The sequence below is a fragment of the Capra hircus genome, chromosome 19, assembly GCF_001704415.2.
Source record: "Capra hircus breed San Clemente chromosome 19, ASM170441v1, whole genome shotgun sequence".
NCBI lineage: Eukaryota > Metazoa > Chordata > Mammalia > Artiodactyla > Bovidae > Capra > Capra hircus.
The window spans coordinates 55,811,181-55,837,134 of NC_030826.1; the positions used below are offsets into that span (position 1 = coordinate 55,811,181).

Below are 25,954 nucleotides of genomic sequence, written 5' to 3' on the forward strand. Positions count from 1 at the left end.
TCTCTAGTTGCGGTCGGCGGGGCAACTCTTCTTTTCCGAGCACGGGCTCTAGGGGCACCGGCTTCAGTAGTTGCCATTCCCGGGCTCAGCGGTTGTGGCTTGTGGGCTTAGCCACTCCATGGCATGAGGACTCTTCCCAGACTAGGGATTGAACCCGCATCCCCTGCGTCGGCAGGCAGATTCTGACCCACTGTACCACCAGAGAAGCCTAGGAATCTATATTTTTCATACGTGCCAGTGGTTCTGGAACCAGGCTCTGAGACCCAGTGGAGTGAGACTCGTGTCCTGACCCGGGGAGAGGGGGAGCTGAGCAGCATTCATGGAGGCCGGTGACCTGTCCCTGGGGTGGAGGGCAGCCTCCTGAACGGCGGTGAGCAGTTCTCCTGCCAGAACTGCTCAGATGTCACAACTTGGTCGGGGAAGGGGGCAGGGTTGGTGAGGCTTCCAGCCATGATCAGCACCCAACCTGACCCAGCAATTGCCTCCCTCCTCCTGTCAAGGTTTCCAGAGAACATCTCAATCTGCAAGTTCTTCCTGGAGCTCAACTCAGAGGCCCTGCAGTGCCCTGTGACCTGTCTTTCCGCCTTCACGCAGCATCTGCTCGGCGACGCCCCCTGCAGCACCCCTCTCAGCACTGCGAGCCTTATTGAAACGTGCCTTGGTCTACTCTAACCCATGAGACAGCCCACCCATGTGCTAATCAATCAGATGTCATCCTTGATCTGCACCCTAACTGCTCAGCCCCGTCTCATCACGCCCAAGTCCCAGGCCCCTCTCTGCTGCCTGCACATCCTCTGGGGTTCTCTGGCTCCTGCGTTCTCCTTGGGGCCGGCCTGCGGGCTGGGGGACGCGCCCGCAGGTACCGTCAGTCCCTGCACGGTTTGCAGGGCCAGCACCACTGGCTGGGACACCAGCCATGCGGAGGAACGCAGTTATTACTTTAGAAAGAGTGCTTTATTTAATTAAACCATTACTGCCAGGGCCCTGGGGCACTGTTTAGAAAGACAGCAGATTCTGCTTAGAATAGACACCCTGTAACAGAGAAAACATTGCTCAGGGAGGGGCACGGCCTCCCAAGTCAGCAGGGCTGTTGCAAGGACTACGGATTCATCTGTGCCCTGAAGCAGCGGAGAGACCAGAGCAGGAGGAGGAACATGGTTCGGCATATACAGCTCTGATTCTAGTTAGCACAGAGTATTTAAGAACAACTCATATTATCCTTAGAACTCCTGAGAGGCTGTTACGCTTCCTTGACCACAGTTCATTCCCAGACTTTTTGGGAAATGAAGCCAAAAAAAAGAGCAAGGGAGAGTAGAAATCTGAAATTGACAGCTAGAACATCTCCTTAAAGAATACAGAGTCTTTTTCTTTTTTTTTTAGCTGTTTGCCCAGAAATGGGAGGTTTTGGAGCAGAGGGGATACGGAGATGACCAGAGCTGGAGTATTTTGGGAGCTTTCCTGGAGCGGCTTCTTCTTTTTTTCAAAATGAATTAATTTGGTTGTGCTGGCTCTTAATGTGACATGCGAACTCTTAGGTACAGCATGCATGTGGGACCCAGTTCCCTGACCAGGGGTTGAACCCTGGCCCCCTGCATCAGGAGCTTGGAGTCTTAACCACTGGACCGCCAGGAGCAGTGGTTAAGAAGCCCCTCCAGAAGCCCCTGGAGCAGCTTGTTGAGACGACTCACTGAAAACACACCACACACACACATGGATCAGTGGCCAGGACCCACCCGAGGCGCTCGTGAAGCAAGGAGAACCAGGTTTCTTACCCTCTGATCTCATTGAGCACAAAGAGAGAAGCCTGGCACTCAGGGTGTGCCCGAGATCAGTGTGAAGTGTGGATAAAAATGGTCCAGGAAGAGCACAGTGCAGAAGGTCCCCAGCGGGGATGAACACTCCCCACGGAGACCTATTTGGAAGTTTCCCAACCAAATTGGCCTGTGCATGAGCGTGGGCCGTGGATATATTCTTAATATGCTCCATGAAGCTTTCCTGGCTTGGGGCTGTGTGTGTGTGTGTGTCTGTCTGTCTGTCTCTGATGTCCACGCCAAATCCACATTGGCCTGTTTCTATACAAGCCCAGCTCTGGATTCCCACACTTTACACACGAACATGCGGATACTAGAATTTACCCAAGAGATGGGCTTCTAAAGGTTCTATTTATAAATACTTAATTTTCACAGAGCAGTGTTTTACACACACTAGGGAAACCAAGAACTCAAGAGAAACCTGCCGTGAGTCCTTCTGTAAATTAACAAACTGTTCTGTAACAAGTAATTACCCCCTGTGAGTTTGTCTTTTACGTTGGGAGTTTCATACGATGGGGCTGCTTAGAAGCCGAGTCTGCCGGCAGAGCCTGCGACCGGCTGTGGCCCACAGATGACTTTCCTCTCTCACTGCCCTTCTCTGGGCCTGCGGAACCGGGGTCAGGGAGAAGGGACGGGACACCAGACAAGCCAAACTGACAGCTTCCCACAGGCGCGGGGTATACGCGGCCGGCGCCCAGGGCGAGTCCTGTTTGTAAGGACGCACTCGTTATTTTCCAGGTGACAGAGCGGGAGACGTCCTAACAGGGTCAGAGAGACACTGAAGCTGTCGTTGTCAGAAGGGGGTCTCGGGAGCTCGAACCGAGCTTCCTTCACCCAGCAGGACGGAAGGAAGGCCAGAGGGTCCCAGCTCACCCGGGGAGTAGCTTCTGAGGCTGGAGGAGGGGGCGGAAGGGACTGTCTTGTGATCCCGACTCCCGCCGCCTGATGTTTTTACTGGGAGCTGGGAGCGGGCAGCACAGGGGAGTCAGCTCCGTCCTCTAAGCTGGCAGGTCAGGCATCAGCCATCACGGAGGCAGGATGCGGGGCGTGATGGATGGCGAGCTTAACGCCGGCGGACAGAACCCATGTCCCCGAGAGCCGCATTAAGAACAAAAACAAGCAGCTTCTCACTGCACTGGAGGAAGCTGGGGCCAAAGGACGCAGGGTGCCGGGGGTTGGGGAGGGGGCGGGGGGGGGGTCCCGCGGTGGTCTAGCGAGGGGCGCTACCCAGGTCTCCTCGGAAACATGAGGGCTGGTCTGGAGCAACGCTGGGCAGTGCTGGGCTGGCATTGGGCACAGGCACCAATGGGGGGTGACGGCTGTGGGCCCTGGGGGTGCCCTGGCAGGAGCTCCAGAGACAAGCCTTGGTGTAGGAGTGAGTGGCAGTGTAATCTGAATTTCACTTAGAAAGGGCGGGGGCTGGGATGGTGGAGGAAAGCACAATAAAACACGCGTGGCCGCTCCCTGGATGAGCTGGAGCAGCAGCTCCCCAGGAAAAGGAAGGGAGGAAAATGCAGGCCCGCCCCTGTATTATTGATTTCCCTGAAAAAGAAGAGACAAGCTAATCCTTTAAAGTCAGTCATTTCAACCTGAGCGCTGGCCACTGTTTGAAGTTAGAATTTGCTCAACATCAGCGTCTGTCTGGGGAGTGTGTACACGCGGTTTTGGGGTGTGAGGCAGAAATGCTTTCTTCCTAGAGACCCAGGATCGTGGGCTGGAAGCACAGATTGGGCACTTGGGGAGCGTTCCACACCCTGGGACACAAGTGTTCCTGGGGGCCCAGAGGAGCTGGCGGATGACCACAGACCCCCACCAAGTCACAGTGGGCCCGGCCTGGGGTTGGGGGAGCTACTCCATGGGCCGCACCTGCAGGGGATTGCCCAGCATGACTGGCAAAAGGGGAGGGAAGTCCCTGGTGGTCCGGTGATTAAGAAACCACCCTGCAACGCGGGGGACACAGGCGTGACCCTTGGTCGGGCAACTAAGGCCCCAGGTGCCTCGGGGTGACAGCCTGCAGGCCACAACTAGAGTCCATGCGCTGCGGGAGGCAAAAGACCAGACGCAGCCACAAAAATGAAAACAAACCGACCTTCCTGGAGCCTCCAGAACGGGGTGAAGTGCGGACACTGGGAGAGGAAAAGGAAGGGAAAGGAGACGGCGTCCCTGGTAGCCTAGGCAGGTCCCCAAACAGTCCCCCTCCTACAGGGGAGGCGCCCGGATGTCCCAGACCCTGTGAGGCCCCGTCGGCAACCCCCTCCTTGCCCCAGGTGGCCAGGAACCTCGCCCAACTTGTTCCGGTTTGGTGCTGGGCCGAGTCCCGATCCATGGGACTCAGACAGGGTGATGTCCCCAAACAGGGGACTACTGGGCTGTTTACTGTGCTGAGGGCACAACTCTGGATTTGTGGCACAACCCCTGACTCCCCCGCGGAGACGGCTCATCCTGCCAGCATGGTGCTCGCCCTCCAGGGCCACGCCTCTGGTCTCGATGGCCCCTGCTTCCTTCTGGGTCCCCCACCCTGTGCGTATCCAGGCACAGTGCTCATGCTGTCTCCATTGGAGTTGTGCTCTGGGGGTGCAGGCTGGTCTCCTGGGATGGTTCTCGAGAATCCCCAGGTCCCATGAAGTCACCGCTGCTGCTGAAACTTGTTGTCTCATCCTGACTTTCCCTCCTCCCTGGTCCTGGAGCCTTCAGGCCACCTCCTGCCCCAGAACCGGTGAGAATAAACATGTAAGCGATGGCAGTGGTGACCCACTTATTAGCAGATGCCATAGCCCCAGGGCACCGGGACTGCTGCTGAAATAACAGAGACAGAGGCTGTGGTAGGGCGGGGAGACGTCCTTGGGCAGATGTGCGGAGCGCCAGCTATTCGAGCGAACGGGAGAAGCCCTCCTGGCCACCAAGGACTGAGGGGCGGCAGGAAGATGGTGGGATGTGCCAACACGGATCACTAAGCAGGCCCCATCCTGGGCAGCCCCGCCCTGACCTCTGCAAACATTAGGCTCCAGGACTGGTCAGCGGGTCCCTTCGTATCTGCGCCCTCATCTCTGCCTGAGCTCAGGCCCAGAAGGACCTTCAGCACTAATCTAGAGTCCGAATCAGACTGACCTGCTCCTTCAGGAAGAAGAGTCCAGCAGGCAGAACCCCCCACCCCCCTGCAGACCCCAACACACACCCTGCTTCTTCAAGGGGTGTCTGGCGGGAGAGACCCCTCTGTCTGGCAGAGGGTGTCTGGCGGGAGAGGCCCCTCTGTCTGGCAGAGGGTGGCTGCACCACCCTCCTGGGTCACCTGGACCCTCGAGGTGGATCTCCCAGCTCCTGCGTTCAAGGCAAGCCAGGGTGACCTTGTCCTGGTCCAAAGCGGCCTTCAAGGGGCCACCCGCCTGATGCTACCAGTTTGTGGCTGGGTCTCCAGCCAGGATGAGCTCCGCTCTGCCATCTGCGTGCCCAGTTCTGCCCGGCCTGGCCTGCTGGGCGGCTGGTACCCCAGCGGCATCGATCCACCTGTGAGCGGTGGAGGTCGCTCCTGCCGCCGGCGAGGAGCCCCCAGTGCTCGGGGAGTCCCACTGCCCCCCAGGACTGCCCTCTGACACTCTCAAGGGGCTGACGCTGATGGGGCCCAGGGCGTGGGGTGCGAGTGAGGCTGGACAGGACCGCAGGAACAAGGACAAGACAGCCAGGCAGTGCCCTTGACTTGAGGGGACAAGTGACACACGTCTGTCCTGCATTCAGGACGCGCGGGACAGTCTGATGCCTGGACGGGACTCATTTCCATATGACCCTGCCATTCACCAGTGGCCCCTGACTCCTCCTCACCGTGCAGGAGAATGAAATGCTCAATCCTGACTTTGTTCCCTACCCAAGACAGAGACACTGTGCAGAAAGAATCCCAGGATGCTCCCCAGCCTGCAGGCAAGGTTGCCGGTTTGAAAGCGCTGGGGCATCAACACTTTACCATTTGATCCTTCAGAGGAGTGGGGTGGGGTGGGGTGGTAGGACTGGAGATGGGGCGGGGATCTGAGGATCAGATCTGGATGTTAACTCATGTGGGCCCTCTGGACGGGGCCCAGGCTACCACTGGTCCCAGCTATGGCATCTTGCTGGGATGCCTGGAGGGCACACGTGACTCGAGGGACCATCCTCAACTTTACAGCGCCCTGTGGCTACCCCAAGGAGGGAGGAGACGGAGAAACCTGACTCAGATCAGCTGCACTGGAATCACAGGATGTGGATGGAGCTCATGGGCCAAGGGAGGGCAGGAGGAATTTTCCGTTTGTTAAGGTCAAGGGCTTCAGGGAGGCCACTGGTGGCTGCGGGTAGAGGAAGCTCCCTTCTCACAAGCACTCACGATGCTATACACAGGCTGGCCTCTGAAGGCAGTTAATATCCTAAGTGTTCTTGTCCTGTGTGTGCATCTCAGCAGCATTGCCGGGGAGGCACGGAAAAGATGATTTCCAAGGACTTTCTAAAAGCTAAATCGTAAAGTAGAAGCCAGATTATACTGGCCTGGAAAAGACAAGAAGTGGCTATCAGAGATCCTTTGAAACAGGCAGGCTGGGCAGGAGCACAGTTTACCTGAGACAAGGAAGTGACTGTCTGGAGTGGGAAAGGGGCCTGAAACCCACCTGCTGTCTTGCCCAACGTGGCAGCAAAGCAGCTGGCAGAAAGAATTGCCATGGGGGCGGGGGGGCACTTCCCTGGCGATTCAGTGGCTAAGACTCCGCGCTTCCAATGCAGGCAGCCTGGGTTCGATCCCTGGTCAGGGAGCTAGATCCCACCGGCCCCAACTAAGAGTTCACGTGATGTTTACTAAAAAGAACCCGCACGCTGCAACTGAGACCCAGTGCGGCCAAATAAATATTTAAGAGAGGAAAGAAAGAGCTGTGGTGGGAATCTCTAGCCTGGAAGGACAATCTTCCAAACATGAATGACTGCGGCGGCGGGCGGGAAGGTGAGGGAAGAGAACGCCCCTCGTCTCCCGCGACCTAAGGGCCCACCTGATGGAGCGAGGACACAGGGGTGAGCCCCTCAGGCCAGACTTGGGAGGGAAGGCGCCATTAGCACAGAGCGCCCAGGACCGAGGAAGGAAGCCCAGGTCGGCCGACCCCGTCCTTCAGTCACTGGGCCTCTTCTGGCGCACTAACAGGGGGTGCTGGCACGGGGACGGAGCCCCCAGTGTTTAGGGTCAGGAGGCTCGGTGCTGCGGAGGCTGTGGACCCCGGGGGCCACACGCGAAGCTGTAAAATAACTTCTGAGACGGCGCCGAAGTCCGCCTGCTTGGAGTTTCTCCAAACCAGGCAGAAGAGCGAGTCTGAACTGAAAACCTGAGCGAACAGAAACCCCTAGCAGCAGCGGCCGGGGGAGGTGGGAGGGTGTCAACACCCCGCAGTGGAAGGGCTCTGGGCTCTGGTTCTGCTCGCTCCCCGCCCCGCTCCGTGCCCCCCCGCCCCCCCTCGCATCCTGTGTTGTGTGGCTTGTGGGGGCCTGGTGGCAATTAGCGTCATGAGTTATAAGTGTAATATCTGGGAGATGAAGGCAGTAATTAATGCCTGTCTGCTTTCCTGAAGGGTTCCTTCTGTTCGCCCAGAGAGTTATTGAGATTCAGGAAGGGAGGCTTCCATCATGTGGAAGGTTTACAGGACTAAGAGGAGGAACGATTTAATAAGGCAATAATAATGGTGCTAAATAATTCACCGGGCCCGTGGCAGCAGCCGGCACTCCCTGCACTCCACGTCTGTTTTGCAAATGGGCGGGGGGATGTGCTGGACAGACCCTGCACAGCCTTCAGCGGCCCCACCAGGGAAGGACCCACCTGAGGGGCTCCCCCGCTGACCCTCAGTCTTGGACCTGCCCCCAGGTCTGTGCTGAGCCTCTTGGGCCCTTTCCTCAACCCCCTCCTTCTGCAATGTCGGTCAGAGATCCAGACGGGTCCTCGTACTCACCAACGCTTTTGCTAATTCTATCAATCACAGTTTGTTGAGATGCTAAGAGGCTAGTGGGCCTCCAGTCTTCTGGGGGTCCTGCGGAGTCCTCTGCCTGCCCCCAAGGGTGGGGAGTGGTGGGGGAGTGCGGCTGGGAAAACCTGCCACCCAGGTCCCACTGGACCTCAGGTGAGATACAGTTCTCCGAGAAGACAGACTCCTGGCTGGAGCTGACCATCAAGACTGTTCCAGAAACGGAGGAAAATGAGTGTCTCCCGGGGCTGGACCACAGGACTACCCTGGGGGCAGGTCTAGAGGGTGGGGCTAGGAAGGCAGAACCAGTCCCAGGCCGTGAACGGAATTCAGAGCTGAACAGCACAGCCTCGGAGCTGCGGAACGGCTGGAGGATGCGGACAATTAAGAGGCGGGCCCCCTGCCTCTCTCACGGCTCTGCCTCGTGCTCCCCCTCAGCCAGGCGGCCACGTGTCGAGCTGTGTGTCACCTAATTCCCCTAAATCTGTGTCAGGGCTGAGGAGCACCAAGAGGAATCGGAGAGTCTTAACACACGCTGCACACGCGAGAGGGAACCATTTCTGAGTCCCGCCTGCAAACCAGGCAAAAACAGATACCCAAGACTCATGGGGCGTGTCACTCAGCTCCACCCCCCTCCAACCCCCAACCTCTCCACAACAGCACAAAACAATCAAGACGGAGCCTGGAGATTCATCCTCCCTTGTCTACAGAGAGCAGGGGAGACCCCTCCTCATGCGGGAAGCTGCCCATAATCAGGGTCTCCATGAGACAGCTCAGTCCCACCCGCCCAGCCAGGAATCTGCCCTGGAATCCACTCACGTGCTCGTGGAGTTGGGAGGGTGGAAGGTCAAAACAGGAAAAGCTTCCAGAAAACCAGCCCGGGGCCTCTTTACGGGGCTTTGCTAAGCGTGCCCTGAAACCCTGAGCTAAGTTTATGAGAGTTCATCACCCTGGAGCTGGCACCGACCTGAATGCCAGCTCCAGACCACATATGACAGAGGCCTGGTGGCCTGGACTCCCTGAGGCTGGCACTATAGTGACATGATCCACCTTCCGACCAGGACTAAGAGCCCAGGAACCAGCCAGGGTGTGGAGCTGTGTCGACGCTCCTCTCTGGGGAGAGCTCCAGCCGAGAGTGAAGGCGACTCACAGGCCCGGGTCCCGCCCGGCTGGCCACTCACCAGGTAGATGCGGTAGGCGTCCATGCGGCGCAGGGGCCCCCAGCACGGGTCCGTGTCGTTGTACTTGGTGTCGGACTCCACGCCGCACGAGTCATTGCCTAGGGCGCTGCTGATGAAGAGAACCGTGGCTCAGTGTGGGCCTCCCTGCTTGGCCGGAAGCTGACAGAACCTGCCTCTGTCAGTTGCGGGCAATCGCGGAACCTCGATGCCCTGCCCCGCACTTCGGCTTTGGGTCCCACGATCTGACCCTGCAGGCTTTCCTATTTCTGGGGGCAGGCACCGTCCCCTAATTCCACTGCACCGTTTCTCGGCCACTCGGGAGCCCCCGGTGGGAACCCCAGACCCCTTCCCAGCGAGGCCGGGGAGGGACAGTGGTGAGGAATGTGTCTCCACAGGCCAGGACACATGGCTGGCCAGGGCACGTGCAGAGAAGGGCCTCGGACACCGACCAGCTGGGGACGCTGATGGAGTCGCTCAGTGCTGGGCTTCCGCCAGAGAAAACATGGTCCCGACCGCCTGAGGGAGCCCACCTGGCTGCAGCTGGTGGGGCGGGGACACTCACCAGGTCACCTGCATGAGGGAGAAGGGCACGGCTGCGGCGTAGATGGCCAGGTCCCCGTACAGGTAGACGATGATGCAGAAGTAGAACAGGTTGACCCCCACTGGAAGCAACAGAGCCGTCGGTCAGGGAGCCAGCCTCCCGCCTGCTTTTCCCACGACGGTGGCTTGCTCTCTGAGCGGAGTGGGGAAGGCCTTCCCTGAGCCCTGCCTCTCATTCCGGCTGCCTACACCGTGATGCTGGCGGGAGACGCATCTGCTCGTGGCTGTCACATGAGAGTGGGGGGCTGGGCCAGGCTGGATCAGAGAGGTTCTGAACCCAGACCGGCTGCAGAGCGAGCGTGGGGCCTGCACTGGCCGCGGAGGACCTGGAGGCGTCTGCGCTCGGGACAGGCTGCCCAGTGAGGGGGGGCGGGGACGAGGGGGGATGGCCCGAGGCAGGGGCCTGAACCCCAGAGCAGGCCTGGGCCGGGGATCTTTTGCAGCCATATGCGGCCCGAGGGACTGAAAAGCAAGAAGGTAACAGGGAGCGGCCCAGCTCCAGGAGCTGAAAGCCGCTCAGTTGTGTCTGACTGTTTGCGACCCTGCGGACTATACAGTCCATGGAATTCTCCAGGCTGGAATACTGGAGTGGGTAGCTTTCCCTTCTCCAGGGGACCTTCCCAAGCCAGGGACTGAACCCAGGTCTCCTGCATTGCAGGCGGATTCTTTACCAGCTGAGCCACCAGGGAAGCCTGGAAGCTGAAAACAAGAGAGTGAAAAGCCCTGGATTCCCAAACACTGAGTGTTTCATAAATGTGGCCCGTCACCAAGCACCCAAGGGCAAGGCTGGCCCGGTGTGCTCGGTGCGGGGAGCGGCTCACGTTCCTTCTTACTAGAATCACCTGCGGGGAGGATGCTGACAAGGAAGGTCCCTCTGCAGAGGCCAACCTTGGTCCCTCTCTCCCAAGGAGGGGCCTGGACTAGGACCCAGGAGCTTGGCTCTGGTCGTAATCTTGCCAGCCTCATTTCCTGACCCTGGCAAGTCCCTGACCGTCTCTAATCCTGTCCAGTGAGAATTCAGCCCGCGCTAAATTCCACACGTGATTCCGGCTATAAAGACCCGGTGTAAAAGTGCCTTAAAAGAGCATCCGGGCCCTACAATCTCAGGGTCATGGCCCCAGACAGCCAGCCTCAAACTCCTTTTCAAACTGATGGCTTGTTTTCAGTGTCACTGATCTCAAGCTGCTGGTGTCACTGAGAACAGAAAGAAAAATGAAGTGTCAGTTCGCTTCTAATCCTGGTGGCTCCAAAGAGCCTCTGGGTCCCCAGGGGTGGTGGGAGGGGACAGTCAGGGACAAGTTCCTCCTGGGCTATTTGAGATTGGCTCTGCTCCTAGGAGTCTAGGGGGAAACGACTCAGAAGATACTATTCTTGGAAGAACCCTGGAGGGTTTCAGAGAGCGCCGATGGCCAAGCTCGGCGGTCCCTGGGGGGGCCACCGCCGCTCACCCCTGGGCTCTGAGTCCGGCTCCCCCTCAAGTCTTGTGGGCGGCGGGGGTCACTGCCCCTCCTTGCTCCCAGCCTTTCCTCTGCCTGCAGTGCACTCATGTCAGCTGTTTATAAACTGCCACTGGCCCTCCCTGATCAATAAATTTCATTACGAGACACAAAGTGGGAGGATCAGTGCACTTCCTTGAGGACCGCAGTGACCAGGCCTGGCATTTCTAATTACAGGACTGAGTCTGGACCCCCAGGGAGCCTTGTATGGAGGCTGGCAGCCCTTCCAAAGGTAATGGGCTGATCGGTGAATTAGGATTGAGTTGAGCAGTGATTCCAGTTTGGGGAGGGGGGCGGCGACTGTGCGCCCCACCTCCTGCTGGGGACATTTGGCAAAGTCTGAGGACATTTTTGATTGTCAGTATTGGGCAAGAGCTACTGACCACTAGTGGGGACAAGTCAAGGGTGCTACTCAATGTCCTACAACACGCAGGGCAGGCCACACAGTGAAGGAGGGTCCAGCCACACGGCAACAGAGCCGAGCTTGAGAAACCCCGGAGCAGATGAGGGGAGGGTGTCCTCTACATCTGAGCTGCTCTCGAATGAGTATGTTCATTTTCCATCAGTGTCGGGTAACCTAGAAGTCTAGACTGCGGGGCACTCATACACAACAACATAAAAAAACCCGAAACTGCAAGTTCCTAGAATTCTTATAAAGAAATCAGAGTGGACTGTAAAACACGAAGATTAGGAAGGAGGTTTAAGAGGTGTATGCCCTCGCCTCGATGTGCGTTCTGTTTCAGAAGCTTGCGTTTGGCGGGAGGCTGTGCAGTGGCAGTCTCTTATAACGAGACAGGGAGAGAGAAATGGGACGAAAGAAGAGCACAGAAGGCCCAGACGCAGCCAGTCTCGGTCTGATGAGTTCTGAGAGTTCTCTCTGAGGCTGGTCCGGTGGGGAAGGGCAGAGGCAGGCTCTGGGGTGACCTCGATCACCATCTCCCGTCCCATCCCACCACGGTGATAAGTGGATGCTTGATGTCCTAAGAAACAGCCAAGGAGATTCTAGTTTCCACAGTCTCCGCCGTGGCTCCAGCTCAGTGCAGTCACATTCAAGACAGGAAAGAGCCAGTGGAGACGCTCCCCTCTGCACACAGTGGGGCTTGGATGAAGGGGCAGAAAAATCTCCCAAGGTAACTGCAAGGTCAAGCACTTCCTGAGATGTGTCCGACTCTCTGCGAAGGTTCGGGCATTACAAAAACTAAACCCTTTAACAGATCATCTCCCAGAAGAACAAGATTTGGAATGGAGGCCTAAGATGTTGCCGGAACAACCGACACGGATGGCAGCATCTGAGCTGGCCGCTGTCCTTGCGATCCCACCAGGCAGCAGGTGGAGCACGCCAGCAGGTCACGACCAGCCCTGCAGAGTCCAGACAGCGGCCCTGAGCACGGGCTCCTGGCGCCCTCTGCCGACCACTGTGAAGACACCCTCCCCACACACAGCCACACACCACCCTGCCGTCACTGGAGTGGGGTGCTCTGGGCTGTCCTAGACACAACAGTCCAGAAGAAAAGAGACAAGGCAGAGGCAATTAAGAAAAAGGAAGAGAACCACCCGCCGCCCCCACTGGAAAGCTGTTTGGGACCCAGCCTCTGTGAGCCATAGTTGGTAGTGAAAGTGAAAGGCGCTCAGTCGTGTCCGACTCTTTGTGACCCCATGGACTATACAGTTCATGGAATTCTCCAGGCCAGAATACTGGAGTGGATAGCCTTTCCTTTCTCCAGGGGATCTTCCCAACCCAGGAATCGAACCCAGGTCTCCCATATTGCAGGTGGATTCTTTACCAGCTGAGCCACAAGGGAAGCCCCATAGTTGCTGAGTTGTTGTTTTTTAGTATCTGACTCTTTGCGACCCCATGGACTATAGCCCACCAGGCTCCTCTGTCCATGGGATTCTCCAAGCAAGAATGCTGGAGTGGGTTGCCATTTCCGTCTCCGGGGGATCTTCCCAACCCCGGGATTGAACCCATGTTTCCTGCATTGTCAGGCGGATCCTTTACCACTGGCTGCTTTTTTATTCCCGATACACTGAACAGGGAGGGAACCAAGAGAACACCCTGAACGGGTTCAGGCCTCCCAGCAAGGTGGCTTCGCAGGCCAAGAATCCGTTCCTCCTTCTCCCGTGCCCTGTCACCAGGCAAGGTGGAACCCCCGACCTGGGTGCCCTGGCCCACGGGAAGGCACCAGCTTTCCTGCCCGCTCCCCACGTGGAGAAAGCACCCCCACCTTTATTGAAGAACATGGAGGCCATCTGTCCCAGCTCCACCCGGTCTGTGATCTCGAAAAGGTTCGATCCGCGTCTCTCTGTGGAGCCAAGAGCAAAGAGGGAGTGTAATTTTTTCCCACGAGGACAAGCTCCTCGGAGGGGTGCTGGGTTCGCTGAATCCTCCAGAATAATGAAATCCCAAGGGGCTCAAACTCTTAAGAAAACTTTTCCTTGTGCTTCCTGCTTGAAACATTTTTAAAAACGCCCATAGAGGAGGCTCCCTGGTGGTCAGGACTCTGAGCTTCCATCACAGGGGTCATGGGTTTGATCCCTGGTGGGGAAATGAAGATCCCATGTGCCTCCAAGTGCAGCCAAAAAATAAATAAATAAAGGAAAAGAGAAAATGTCTACAGAAAGGGAGCCAGGGATGCTCACTGTGGGGTGAGTGGGAAGGCGGGGGTGCCTCCCTGGCTCAGCTGGGCTCTGGGTGTGTCTCTGTCCGGTGGGACAGGAAGGAGGGAAGTTACAGACTTGACACAGACTCGGGCTTCCAGGGGCCGAGGTCAAGGGCCCTCCCCAGGCTGCAGACAACAGTTGGCGGCAGATCCAGCAGGGGGGAGCCTGGCCCGGCTCCAGGGTTGCGGCTCTGCTGTATGTTCCCTGCTGCCTTCCTGGCATCAGCCCTCAGGTGGGAAGTGCTCTCAGAGGGTCTCTGCAGAGAGAACCCCCGCCCCTGCCCTGAGCCCTCTCCATGAGGAAGGGGAACCCCGTGGACCAGAGGGGAGCGCGGCCCAGCCCGGAACCCCAAGACTTACGCACAGACAGGATGGGCCGCTTCTCCGCCCGCTCGTAGCTGTCCTGGGCGAGAACGTCGCTGTCGGAGGCCGAGGAGGAGTCGTCGTCTTCCTCCTCCTGGGAGGGGGCGGGATGCGGAGGGTAAGGAAGACAGGAAAGGAAAGGGGACACCCAAGGGAGAGCCTGCTTGCTCGTTCTCTCTTCCTAGAAGGCATCTGAGCAGGGAGCTTTCCATACTTCCGGGCTGTCCCATCAGAGGGTCAGAGGCGCATCACGGGTCCTGGGATGAAGGTTCCCAGGTCAGAGGGAGGAGGGAGCAAGGAGGGGATGCTCAGGGAGCACTGAGGGAGGAGGGAGCAAGAAGGGGATGATCGGAGAGCACTGGGGAGGAGGGTGCAAGAAGGGGATGACGAAGAGCACTGGGGAGGAGGGTGCAAGGAGGGGATGACCGGAGAGCATCGGGGGAGGAGGGAGCCACGAGGGGATGACCGGAGAGCATCGGGGGAGGAGGGAGCAAGGAGGGGATGACCGGAGAGCACCGGGGGAGGAGGGAGCAAGGAGGGGATGGCGGAGAGCACCGGGGGAGGAGGGAGCAAGGAGGGGATGGCGGAGAGCACGGGGGGAGGAGGGAGCAAGGAGGGGATGCGGAGAGCACCGGGGGAGGAGGGAGCCTGAGTGGATGCTTGGAGAGCATCGGGGGAGGAGGGAGCAAGGAGGGGATGGCGGAGAGCACCGGGTGAGGAGGGCGCAACAGCAGAGGCTGTGCATATTCTGGAAGCTGACATGGCTGCGAACTTCAGCTCCTCACTAATGCCCAGAGAAGTCCAGGTTCTGGAGAAGGAAATGGCAACCCCCACCAGAATTCTTGCCTAGAGAATTCCTTGGCCAGAGGAGCCTGGTGGGCTACAGTCCATGGGGTCGCAGAGTCGGACACGACTGACTGAGTAACTTTCTTTAACGTTTCCGGGTTCCGGAGCTGCCCACGGTCAGGAGGGGGTGCGGGGAGAGGCCTGGCCCGCTCTCTGCACTCAGCGGCTCCACGACGGAGCCCAGGGTGGCCCACACACCTGGCGGGTTTCCATCCTCTTCCAGCGGAGCTGAGCGTTGGCCGCCCCCATGGCCTCCACCACGAAGGTAGTTGTCACGAAGCTGCAGGGAAAGGCCACGGGTTAATCGCCAAAGGCAGGGAGGAGGTTGGAGGAGGCACAAGATAAAAGGAAAAGCCACTGAAAACTGGACCCGACCAACCAGCCAGCCCAAAGCATTCTCTCTGCTGAGGAAGGTACCCCAAGTCCTAGGATGGGTCTGACCCTGTACGAAGGTGTGTGTGCCTCCACGGTGCCTCATGGGCTCGCCCTGATGTCTGTTTATATTTAGAACATATTCTCAGTGCACAGGAGACCAGGGTGTGAATCAAGCTGATGGAAGGAGAGAGTGTGACCTTGGGGGAGAGGTGACTCGGGGGCAAGGTGGTACAGCACCCCAGGAGGGGCCTGTTGGGGGCAGAGGTGGGAGAGATGGGGGGTAGAGAGACAGCAGATGAGGCTCTATACTGGGAGGAGGAAGCCGGTCCACAAGGGGCCCGCCCGGGGCTTCAGGGAAGGGCAGTGGGCAGCTCTCACGTCTCTTCGCTGGGCAAGCGGTCAACCCCCACTTACACACGCTGATGAACGGAGCACGGGTGTGGATAACTGAAAAGGGTGCTTGGCCCTGGAATCACCCTCCCCTTTTTACTTCTTGGGGGGGTAGGGGGTACTTTTACTTTCCTAATAACCTGGCTAATATTAAAATAATTGTTATTTTAATGTTTGCTATTAAAGTAAATGAAGAAAGAATGCAATAAATCAACATATTTAATTAATAAGTTAAAACATATTAACAGATGAAAATGTGTTAATATTTTAATAGCCTAATAATCTGGCCCGAATCAAAACGGAGATTGGGAGGTAGCATCAGACCTTTGTGAGAAGTGAGACTAGAGTGAAGAGAAAAATCTACTTTTTTTAAGGAAACCGGAGAGATTGGGCTGACAGCAAGAATGCTCTGTGAGCAGACGTTACAGGGCAGGGCCGGGTTCCTGCTGCGAAAACCGGAGTGACCCCACCCCTGCTGAAACGGAGCAGGTGGAACATTCAGGAACATTCACCTCCCTCTTTCCTGAAGCTGCTGGGCAGGCGGGCTTCCCGCAGGCCCCCCTGGCTCACCTCGGGTGCTGGCACCTGCCGCAGGCTGGCAGTCAGGCGGTGGGGACGGGGGCGGGGGGTGGGGGGTGCCCAGGAGTTAACCCACAGCCAATGGGGGTGGGGCAGCCAGCCCTGAAACTCCAGCTACCGCAGCTCCTCCTAGAAAGGTTTCTCATTATCTTGCCTGAGTGACCATTTTAAGGGCTTTCCATTGCCTCTTCTTTTGGGAAGTAAAACTAAAATCCATCTTAATTAAGGCATAAAGAGGCTCTCGTGGCTGCACGAAGCCAGCTCATGGATCATGCTGGAATATAATGGGCTGGGGGGGCGTGGCAGCCCCTGCGTGGCGGCCCCTGCCTGGGTGCCCCCAATAACCACTTCCCTTTCAGGCGGCTGCCTGTGCTGAAGGTCCTTTGAAGGGGACAGCGGAGTCACAGGAGGACAAGGACGTCTAGGGCTCCTGGCCACAGAGCTTGCAGGACGTAATGAGCCCACAGTACCTTGAGGCTACATACAACCTCCCCAGAGGAAAACACGGGAAGAAAGGGAAAAACAGGGCCGTTTCCCACCCCGTGCAGCCCCGTGCAGCCTTAGTTGACTTCAGCTACTGAATTCTGTGGCGCTTCCCGGGTGGCTCAGGGGTCAAGGATTCGCCTGCCAGTGCGGGAGACGGGAGTCGATCCCTGGGTCGGGAAGAGGCCCTGGAGGAAATGGCAAGCTCCTCCAGTCTCCTTGCCTGGAAAATTCCATGGACAGGGAAGCCTGGCGGGCTACAGCCCACGGGGTTGCAAAAGAGCAGCTAAACAAGTGACTTCTTGTTTAGTGACTAAACAGGAACAACAGAATCCCTCTCTAGCCTGGGGCCCCTGCCTGTGAGTTCCCCGAGGAGTGGCCTGCAGAGGCACCAGCTGCCGCATCCCAGGTGAGCCACGCACACCTGCTCACGGAGCGGGTGCCCGAGGGCTGGGCCTCCTGTTTGCTGCTGGGCACGGAGCCATGTGAGATTAACACCTGAATATGGCTGCACCTGCCTGCTTATCACTGCTGCTCGGTGAAACTATCTTAAACAAACTCTAAATTCCGAGCTGATTGCCTGGATCACCTGAAACGTTAGTTGGCATCTCTTCTGTGGCTGGCTGGGAACTTCTCAGGGAACACACGCCGATGGTCACATTCAGAAATTATGGGCGCAGCAGAGGAGGAAAGCCAGCCGGGGAAGAAACACGTGAGCCCCACATGAGACATCCTGGAGCCTAACTGGAGGTCTCCGCTTGTTTTTTTTTTTTTTTTCTGCTAATGTCTTGCTGTGCCTCAGGGTATGTGGGATCTTAGTTCCCTGACCAGGGATGGAACCTGTGCCCTGTGCAGTGGAATCTCAGAGTCTTAACCACACTGGACCGCAAGGGAAGTCCCTAGAGGTCTTAACTTCCCAGTGATGGGGGGTGGGCAACTACTCCATCAGCGTGAACCCCCGCCGCCCCAAGACCTTTGGGCCTCCTCTCCTTGCTCTGCGAACCTGTTACCAGATATCTCTGTTAGATGGATGGAGAGAGCTCGGGCTCCCCGGGGAGGTGCCCCCGGTTTCACCCCCAGCACCCCCAACTCCAGGATGGCCTCTTACCTCATGAAGCCCAGGAATATCAGCAGCACCAGGCTGACCAGCCACCCGGCTGTGGCAAAGGCCTTGGGCATGGTGAGCGCACCGGTGCCCACGATGAGGTTGAACATATACACCAGTCCGACCTGGAACCGAGAGAGGCAACATTTGAGCAGCCCAGAAATTGACAAGCCTCACCACCCCCAACAGCTCCCAAGGGTGACTCTGGGCTATGACAAAACCCGTGGAAACCAGGAGGCCCAGGAGGCCTTAGCCAGGAGGGCACGTAAGAAGGGAGGGTTCCTCTCGGGTTCCAGGGAGGCGGGATCTGCAGCTGCACGCTGGGCGACCAAAGCCCGTGGTCCATCCGTCTTTTCAAAAAGTCTCTGGGGCTCGGTTTTACCCTCCTCTTTCGAGTCATCACCCCCATCACTTCATCAGTGCATAGTATTTGGAGCTGCATCTTAGATGGCAGCTCTCTGCTCAACCCCCTTGCAGGTTTCCTGAGGACAGGCCAACAAGTCTGGGGTGACCTGGCACACAGACCAACCCACATTGCTGACCCTCCAAAAAAACCCCCTACTTTTCCAAGACCACTGAGCACGCAACCCAGTCCTCCTCCCCACCCATCCTTGCAACTGCCCTTTGGGATGTCAACATTCATGCTGGTTCCCTTTTCCTGCCCTCGTTTCTTAAATTTGAGAAGGAATTCCCCAGCGGTCCAGTGGTGAGGACTTGGTGCTTCCCCTGCTGGGACTCAGGTTCAATTCCTGGCTGGCGAACTAAGATCCTCCTGCAAGCCTTGTGGTACAGCCAAAATTTAAAAAAAACAAACAAACAAAAAAAAAATTGAGCTATAATAATTCATGTGCCATAAAGTTCAGCCGTTTAAAGTACACAGGTTTTCAGTATATTCACAAGTTCCGCAGTCAGCACCACCATCTAATTCCATTTCATTACCCCCTAAAGAAACCCCCTACTCACTGGGAGCCACTCCCAACTTCCTGTCACCCCTGGCAACCCACCTCCCAGTGGAACTGCTGAGTCACTGACTTCAGGTTTGAAGCTTGAGTTCACACCTACTCTCCAGCTCAGCTAATTCCAATGATTCCCTTTTCAAGATCTCCACCATGAAATTCTCTTCTTTGACCCGAAGCCTCAGCTCCCACACCCCGTCCATCCTCACCCATCTGCCTTTGTGTTCCCTGTGTTGCCCAGTTCCGGCCCTCCCTCCCCAGGCCTCCCGCTCGGCCGTGGCCTCACTGACAGTTGGCTGGTTCCTGAAAGCTGGCACTGCCCCACCAGCTCCCCACATCTTCCCTGTTCTAACCTTTCTGACCCTGGGCCTCAGAGATGATTCAGCATCCGCTTCCTCAGTTCCCTAATATGAAGCTGCTAAAGGCTCCTGGAATTAAAAAAAAAATCCTCACGATGAGGGGACTTCCCTGGTGGTCCAGTAGCTGTTGTTGCTGCTGCTAAGTCACTTCAGTCGTGTCCGACTCTATGCGGCCCCATAGACAGCAGCCCACCAGGGTCCCCCGTCCCTGGGATTCTCCAGGCAAGAACACTGGAGTGGGTTGCCATGTCCTTCTCCAATGCATGAAAGAGAAAATTGAAAATGAAGTCACTCAGTCGTGTCCAACCGTCAGCGACCCCATAGACTGCAGCCTTCCAGGCTCCTTCATCCATGGGATTTTCCAGGGAGGAGTACTGGAGTGGGGTCCGGTCGCTAAGACTCCTCATTCCTAAGGCAGGGGCCCAGAGTCCATTCCTGGTCAGGGAACTAGCTCCCACCTGCTGCAACTAAGGTTCAAAAGCTGCAACTCAACATTCCGAACACCATAAGTAATATCCGGTGCGGCCAAATAAACAAATAAATAATAATAAATAGCTTTTTAAAAAATTAAAAAAGCAATTCTAACGCTGAGTCCTCTGACGGATGAGGGTCTCTTCCACTGTGGTCGGCGGCATCAGATTTTCTTTCCTCCTCACGGTGGACTTGTGAGCATGTCCCACGAAAAGGCTCCAAACCTCAGTCTCCAAAACCCAGACCCGGGGCTCCCGTCTCTCTCAAGTGAAGGCTGTACCTCTAGCAATGCTACAGAGGTAACGGAGACCATCCCATGCACACTCCCCAAGCCTCACTCTTCCCTTTCTCTTCTCCCTGCACCAAGCAGCTTGCAGGACCTCAGTTCCCCAAGCAGGGAGCGACCCCTGGGCCTATGGCAGTGAAGCTGCAACCCCAGGGAATTCCCAAGCATCGCCCCTTCCGAACTCAAAAACTGGTGCCTCCTCCCTCCCCTCCTCAACCACCGCAATGAGAAGCCCGAGCAGCTACTGTAGCCCCCGCTCCCTGAAACTGGAGAAGAGCCCACGCAGCAACGAAGACCCAGCGCAGCCAAAAGATGAGATAAAAGCAGCAGCAGCAGCTATAGCCTCTGCCTTCGTGTCCCACAGTTTGTGGTTTCCATCCCTAGAACTCTCTTGAAACTGCGTTCTTAAAAAATCACCAATGACCGAACAAAAAACAAACCAAAAAGAAAAATATAATCACCAACGACCTCCTAACCCAACGGCTGTTAGTCTCTAACCTCTCTTACGGTTCTGACATTGGCAGTCTCTCTCTCTGTGTATCTCGTCCTCAGCAGCATCACTCGAGCCTACGGCTTTAATTATCCCGGGGGACAGAAGAGGACGGTGCTTCTCTTAGCGCGAACCTTTCTGCCTGCGAGCCCCCTCCACCTAGACACCCCAGAATGGCCCCAGAACCGCCTTTCCCTCCCTATCTCAGTGCTGGCGATTTTATTCCTAGGAGCCTTCACAAAAGCGCTTGCAAAATTCTTTGGAACCGTCCCTCTGCCCTCAATCATCAGGTGAAGTGTACAGAACCGATGGAAAAACTGGACTCCAAGAACACGAATGACTTCCATGGGGCTGGGTGAACTGACAGTAGGATGCTCAAGTGTGTGACTTCCTGACTAAAATAGGATTGACTGGGGAAGGCGGGAGCGGGCGGCCGACTTAGGAGGTCGGGCTGAACATACACACATAACTATCCATAAAAGAATCAACAAGCACCTACCACGCAGCAGACTCTGTAGTGGGTACTGCTCTCTTTATAACTCAAATGAATCACTTCTGGCCTGAACTACAACAGCAGGTTCCTAACTGATCTCCCTACACCCCACTGAACCGTGTGCTGCATTCTAAATCAGAAACACTAAGTCAGGACCCATTCTCAGATGAGCCTCAGTCGGATTTAAAAGGAAGAAGAGAAGTAGGGAGTGTTGGTCACCATCCTGGGGCCCGTGACAGGGAGGCTGGAGGGGCCAGGCGGTGGTTAGGAAGGGAGACAGGCCTCGGGGCAGGGGTTGATTGGCCATCGGAGTGCTGGACAAATGGGAGGGCGTCCTCTAGAGAGGACACAGCTCTGTTCAGGGCACCAAGCTCCTGCGCCTCCCACCCAGCCCCTCAACTCCCACCCACCATGGGACGGGGGGAGGCGGTGCCCACTCCAATGCCGTGCCCATTACAAGGCCCTTCCCAGTCTCCCAAGTCTTTCTTGCTCCCAGTTTCAAAGCCCTGGATTGAGAGCACTTCTGATGCCCTAGTTTGGGTTTTTGGTGTTGAGGTGTTTATCTTTCCCCTATTGTTACTAAGTCTGAGGCTTGCTCTGTCTCACTGCGTCTCTCTGCATTTCTCGGGGTGACTGGCAGACGGCCTCGAGATGGGAACCCTCGGTGGCCCTGGCTCAGTTCCCTCTGCCGTGAACCTGACGGTCTTTGTCCCAGTCTCACTTTGATCCCGGAGGCAGATCCCAGTCCCGTGTTAAACGTCCCAGTCTCATCTCGATCCCTGGATGGATCCCAGAAAGATCAAGAGAAGTTGAGCTGTCTTCCTCTGGCTCTCGACTGGATCACACCACCAGCACGAGGTGCTTCCCCTGCCGAGAGTCCTGGCCCAGGGAGACGTTGCGAGAATAAATGTGAGGGTGTCAGCTAGCCTTCTGAATTGACTTTTCAAAGATGTGAGCGTCCTCAGGCTCATTTTGACTTTAGTGTGTCAGTCACTCAGGCATGTCTGACTTCTTGCAACCCCATGGACTGCAGTCTGCCAGGTTCCTCTGTCCATGGGATTTACCAGGCAAGAATACTGGAGCAGCTTGTCATTTCATTCTCCAAGGGATCTTCCAGACCCAGGGACTGAACTCGCATCTCTGGCATCTCCTACACTGGCAGGTGGATTCTGTACCACTTCTAATTCCCTGACCAGGGATCGAACCTGTGCCCCCTTGCAGTGGAAGCATGGAGTCTTAACCACTGGACCGCCAAGGATGTCCCCTGAATATTGCTTTTATAAGTGGTAACGCTTATGAAGAGCAGAACCTCATTTCTTTATGGAAAATGGCTCTGGTGATGGTTCTCATGATAGAAGTTAAGAGAAGGCAAAGAGACCTAAGAGAGTGATGGTTTTCAGCCAGAAGTTTTATAGGAATGTGAATTCCCTGGTAGGCCAGTGATTCAGTTCAATTCAGTTCAGTCACTCAGTTGTGTCTGACTCTTTGCGACCCCCATGAATCGCAGCACGCCAGGCCTCCCTGTCCATCACCAACTCCTGGAGTCCACCCAAACCCATATCCATTCAGTCATGATGCCATCCAGCGATCTCATCCTCTGTCGCCCCCTTCTCCTCCTGCCCTCAATCTTTCCCAGCATCAGGGTCACTTCAAATGAGTCAGCTCTTCGCATGAGGTGGCCAAAGTATTGGAGTTTCAGCTTTAGCATCATTCCTTCCAATGAACACCCAGGACTGAATCTCCTTTAGGATGGACTGGTTGGATCTTCTTGCAGTCCAAGGGACTCTCAAGAGTCTTCTCCAACACCACAGTTCAAAAGCATCAATTCTTCGGCACTCAGCTTTCTTCACAGTCCAACTCTCATATCCATACATGACCACTGGAAAAACCACAGCTTTGACTAGACGGACCTTTGTTGGCAAAGTAATGTCTCTCTCTGCTTTTGAATATGCTATCTAGGTTGGTCATAACTTTCCTTCCAAGGAGTAAGAGTTTTTTAATTTCATGGCTGCAATCACCATCTGCAGTGATTTTGGAGCCCAGAAAAATAAAGTCAGCCACTGTTTCCACTGTTTCCCCATCTATTAGCCATGAAGTGATGGGACCGGATGCCATGATCTTAGTTTTCTGAATGTTGAGCTTTAAGCCAGCATTTTTACTCTCCACTTTCACTTTCATCAAGAGGGTCTTTAGTTCCTCTTCACTTTCTGCCATAAGGGTGGTGTCATCTGCATATCTGAGGTTATTGATATTTCTCCCGGCAGTCTTGATTCCAGCTTGTGCTTCTTCCAGCCCAGAGTTTCTCATGATGTACTCTGCATACACATTAAACAAGCAGGGTGACAATATACAGCCTTGCCGTACTCCTTTTCCTATTTGGAACCAGTCTGTTGTTCCATGTCCAGTTCTAACTGTTGCTTCCTGACCTGCATACAGGTTTCTCAAGAGGCAGGTCAGTTGGTCTGGTATTCCCATCTCTTGAAGAATTTTCCAGTTTATTGTGATCCACACAGTCAAAGGCTTTGGCATAGTCAACAAAGCAGAAATAGATGTTTTTCTAGAGCTCTTTGGCTTTTTCCATGATCCAGCGGATGTTGGCAATTTGATCTCTGGTTCCTCTGCCTTTTCTAAAACCAGCTTGAACATCTCGAAGTTCTCGGTGCACGTATTGCTGAAGCCTGGAGAATTTTGAGCATTACTTTACTAGCGTGTGAGATGAGTGCAATTGTGCAGTAGTTTGAGCATTCTTTGGCATTGCCTTTCTTTGGGATTGGAATGAAAACTGATCTTTTCCAGTCCTGTGGCCACTGCTGAGTTTTCCAAATTTGCTGACATATTGAGTGCAGCACTTTCACAGCATCATCTTCCAGGATTTGAAATAGCTCCACTGGAATTCCATCACCTCCCTCAGCTTTGTTTGTAGTGGTGCTTCCTAAAGCCCACTTCACATTCCAGGATGTCTGGCTCTAGGTGAGTGATCACACCATTGTGATTATCTGGGTTGTGAAGATCTTTTTTGTACAGTTCTTCTGTGTATTCTTGCCACTTCTGAATATCTTCTGCTTTTGTTAGGTCCCTACCATTTCTGTCCTTTATTGAGCCCATCTTTGCATGAAATGTTTCCTTGTTATCTCTAATTTTCTTGAAAGTGAAAGTGAAGTCGCTCAGTTGTGTCTGACTCTTTGTGACCCCGTGGACTGTAACCTACCAGGCTCCTCCGTCCATGGGATTCTCCAGGCAAGAATAGTGGAGTGGGTTGCCATTTCCTTCTCCAGGGGATCTTCCCGACCCAGGGATTGAACCCGGGTCTCCCGCCTTGCAGGCAAACACTTTAACCTCTGAGCCACCATCTTTCCCATTCTATTGTTTTCCTCTATTTCTTGGCATTGATCTCTGAGGAAGGCTTTCTTATCTCTCCTTGCTATTCTTTGGAACTCTGCAATCAAATGGGTATATCTTTCCTTTTCTCCTTTGCTTTTCACTTCCCTTCTTTTCACAGCTATTTGTAAGGCCTCCTCAGACAGCCATTTTGCTTTTTTGCATTTCTTTTTCTTGGGGATGGTCTTGATTCCCATCTCCTGTACAATGTCATGAACCTCCATCCATAGTTCATCAGGCACTCTGTCTATCAGATCTAGTCCCTTATATCTATTTCTCACTTCCACTGTATAATCATAAGGGATTTGATTTAGGTCATACCTAGAAGACCACATTTCCAATGCAGGGGGCACAGGTTCAATCCCTGGCTGGAAAACTAAGATCCAGCAAGCCATGACACAGCCCTTCCTTCCCCACCCCCCAAAAAACTTTCATGGGGAAATTAAGTACAAAAGGCATTTGTGAATTCAAGGATGGCTGAAGGTGTTGGGATGTAAAAGCCAAGTGTCTACTGTCAAGCAAGGTTTCTCACACAGAGCATTGCTGATACTTGGCGCCAGATTATTCCTTGTTGTGGGGGCTTGTTCTGTGCATTGTCGGGGTGTTTAGCAGCATCCCTGGCCTTTAGCCACTAGACTCCAGCAGCCCCCACCTCGCCCCTGTGTTGTGATAGTGATGGGGTCTCCAGACACTGCTAGATGTCCCCTGGTAGGCAAGACAGCCGCTAGCTGAGAACCACTGCTGATAAACGCATAGTGAAATAAACACACTCCCAAAAGAAGCTTCAAATAGATCTCAGTGAAAAAGACCCTTTAAGACTTTGACAAAGAAGTTAATTAGTGATCGACTGTTGGCAGTTAGGAGCAGAAATGGGTAATCTCATTTGTCTTGGGTTGTTGCTATTTTTCAGTTTGAGGCTAGTATTCTGGGCCTGGGGGTAGCCGGCGGGGGGAACCATACAGGAAAATGTATGGTGTCTCCACCTTCCTGGCCAGAGTTAAACCCTCTTTACTTTCTGTCAAGGGGATTAGAAAGGACCGATCTCAAGGAGCAGAATAAACAGGCAAGGAGCAAACCTGAGCTGAGCCCCAGGTCGGGTGGAAGGCAGTTGTGAGGCAGGAGGAAGCTGGTGTGTGTGTGGGGTCCCCTGTTCTGCTGGTTGGTGACTGTTCTGTGGGGACAGCCTCCAGGGAGGCAAGACAGAAAGCAGAGGAGTAGGGTCTCAGTGGAGCAGCCCTGCAGACCGAGCTTCCTCCCCTTCTTGAGTCTTCCCTGTGGCTGACCCTGGGACCTGCTGCCCCCCACCACTCTCTAGGGGTTTGGCGCAGCGTTCCTGCATGAGGTCGGCGTTACCGGCATCTTTCAACGGCTTCCCCAACGACAGTTGTCACAGGAAACAGAAGGCGGTGGAGATGGGGAAGCAACAACTCGGGTTTCAGGCCGCAAAACAAGCCCTCTTTCCTTCGAAAGCACCGTCACCCATCTTCGGCAAGACAGGCTGGCGGGGGGTGGCCTCAGCAGCTGCCTCTCTGTGGGCAGGGACCCCCTTCTTCCTCTATTTCGACCACAGGATCCCTTCAGTCCCGTGCCACTTGTGGTCCCCATACATGGGGACACAGACAAGCCTGTTCTGAGGTCACCTATGAGGGCGAGGTGCACAGGCCTGAACCATGCTCCT

The 25,954-nt window shown here is 55.5% G+C and overlaps 1 protein-coding gene across 2 annotated transcripts in view; it reads right to left on the bottom strand.

Moving 5' to 3' along the window:
* The window catches only part of TMEM104 (transmembrane protein 104), a 54,213-nt gene that overhangs the window by 25,091 nt on the left and 3,168 nt on the right, over positions 1–25,954 (bottom strand). Inside the window, exons 3-8 of one of the 2 annotated variants that reach the window (XM_018063860.1) lie at positions 17,847–17,968; positions 15,110–15,191; positions 14,063–14,159; positions 13,268–13,345; positions 9,509–9,608; positions 8,947–9,052 (exon numbers count right to left, since the gene is read on the bottom strand). In XM_018063860.1, coding sequence (XP_017919349.1) covers positions 8,947–9,052; positions 9,509–9,608; positions 13,268–13,345; positions 14,063–14,159; positions 15,110–15,191; positions 17,847–17,968 — 585 coding nt within the window. Of the gene's footprint in view, positions 1–8,946; positions 9,056–9,508; positions 9,609–13,267; positions 13,346–14,062; positions 14,160–15,109; positions 15,192–17,846; positions 17,969–25,954 lie in introns of both variants that reach the window. The other variant, XM_018063859.1, reaches the window with a different exon arrangement.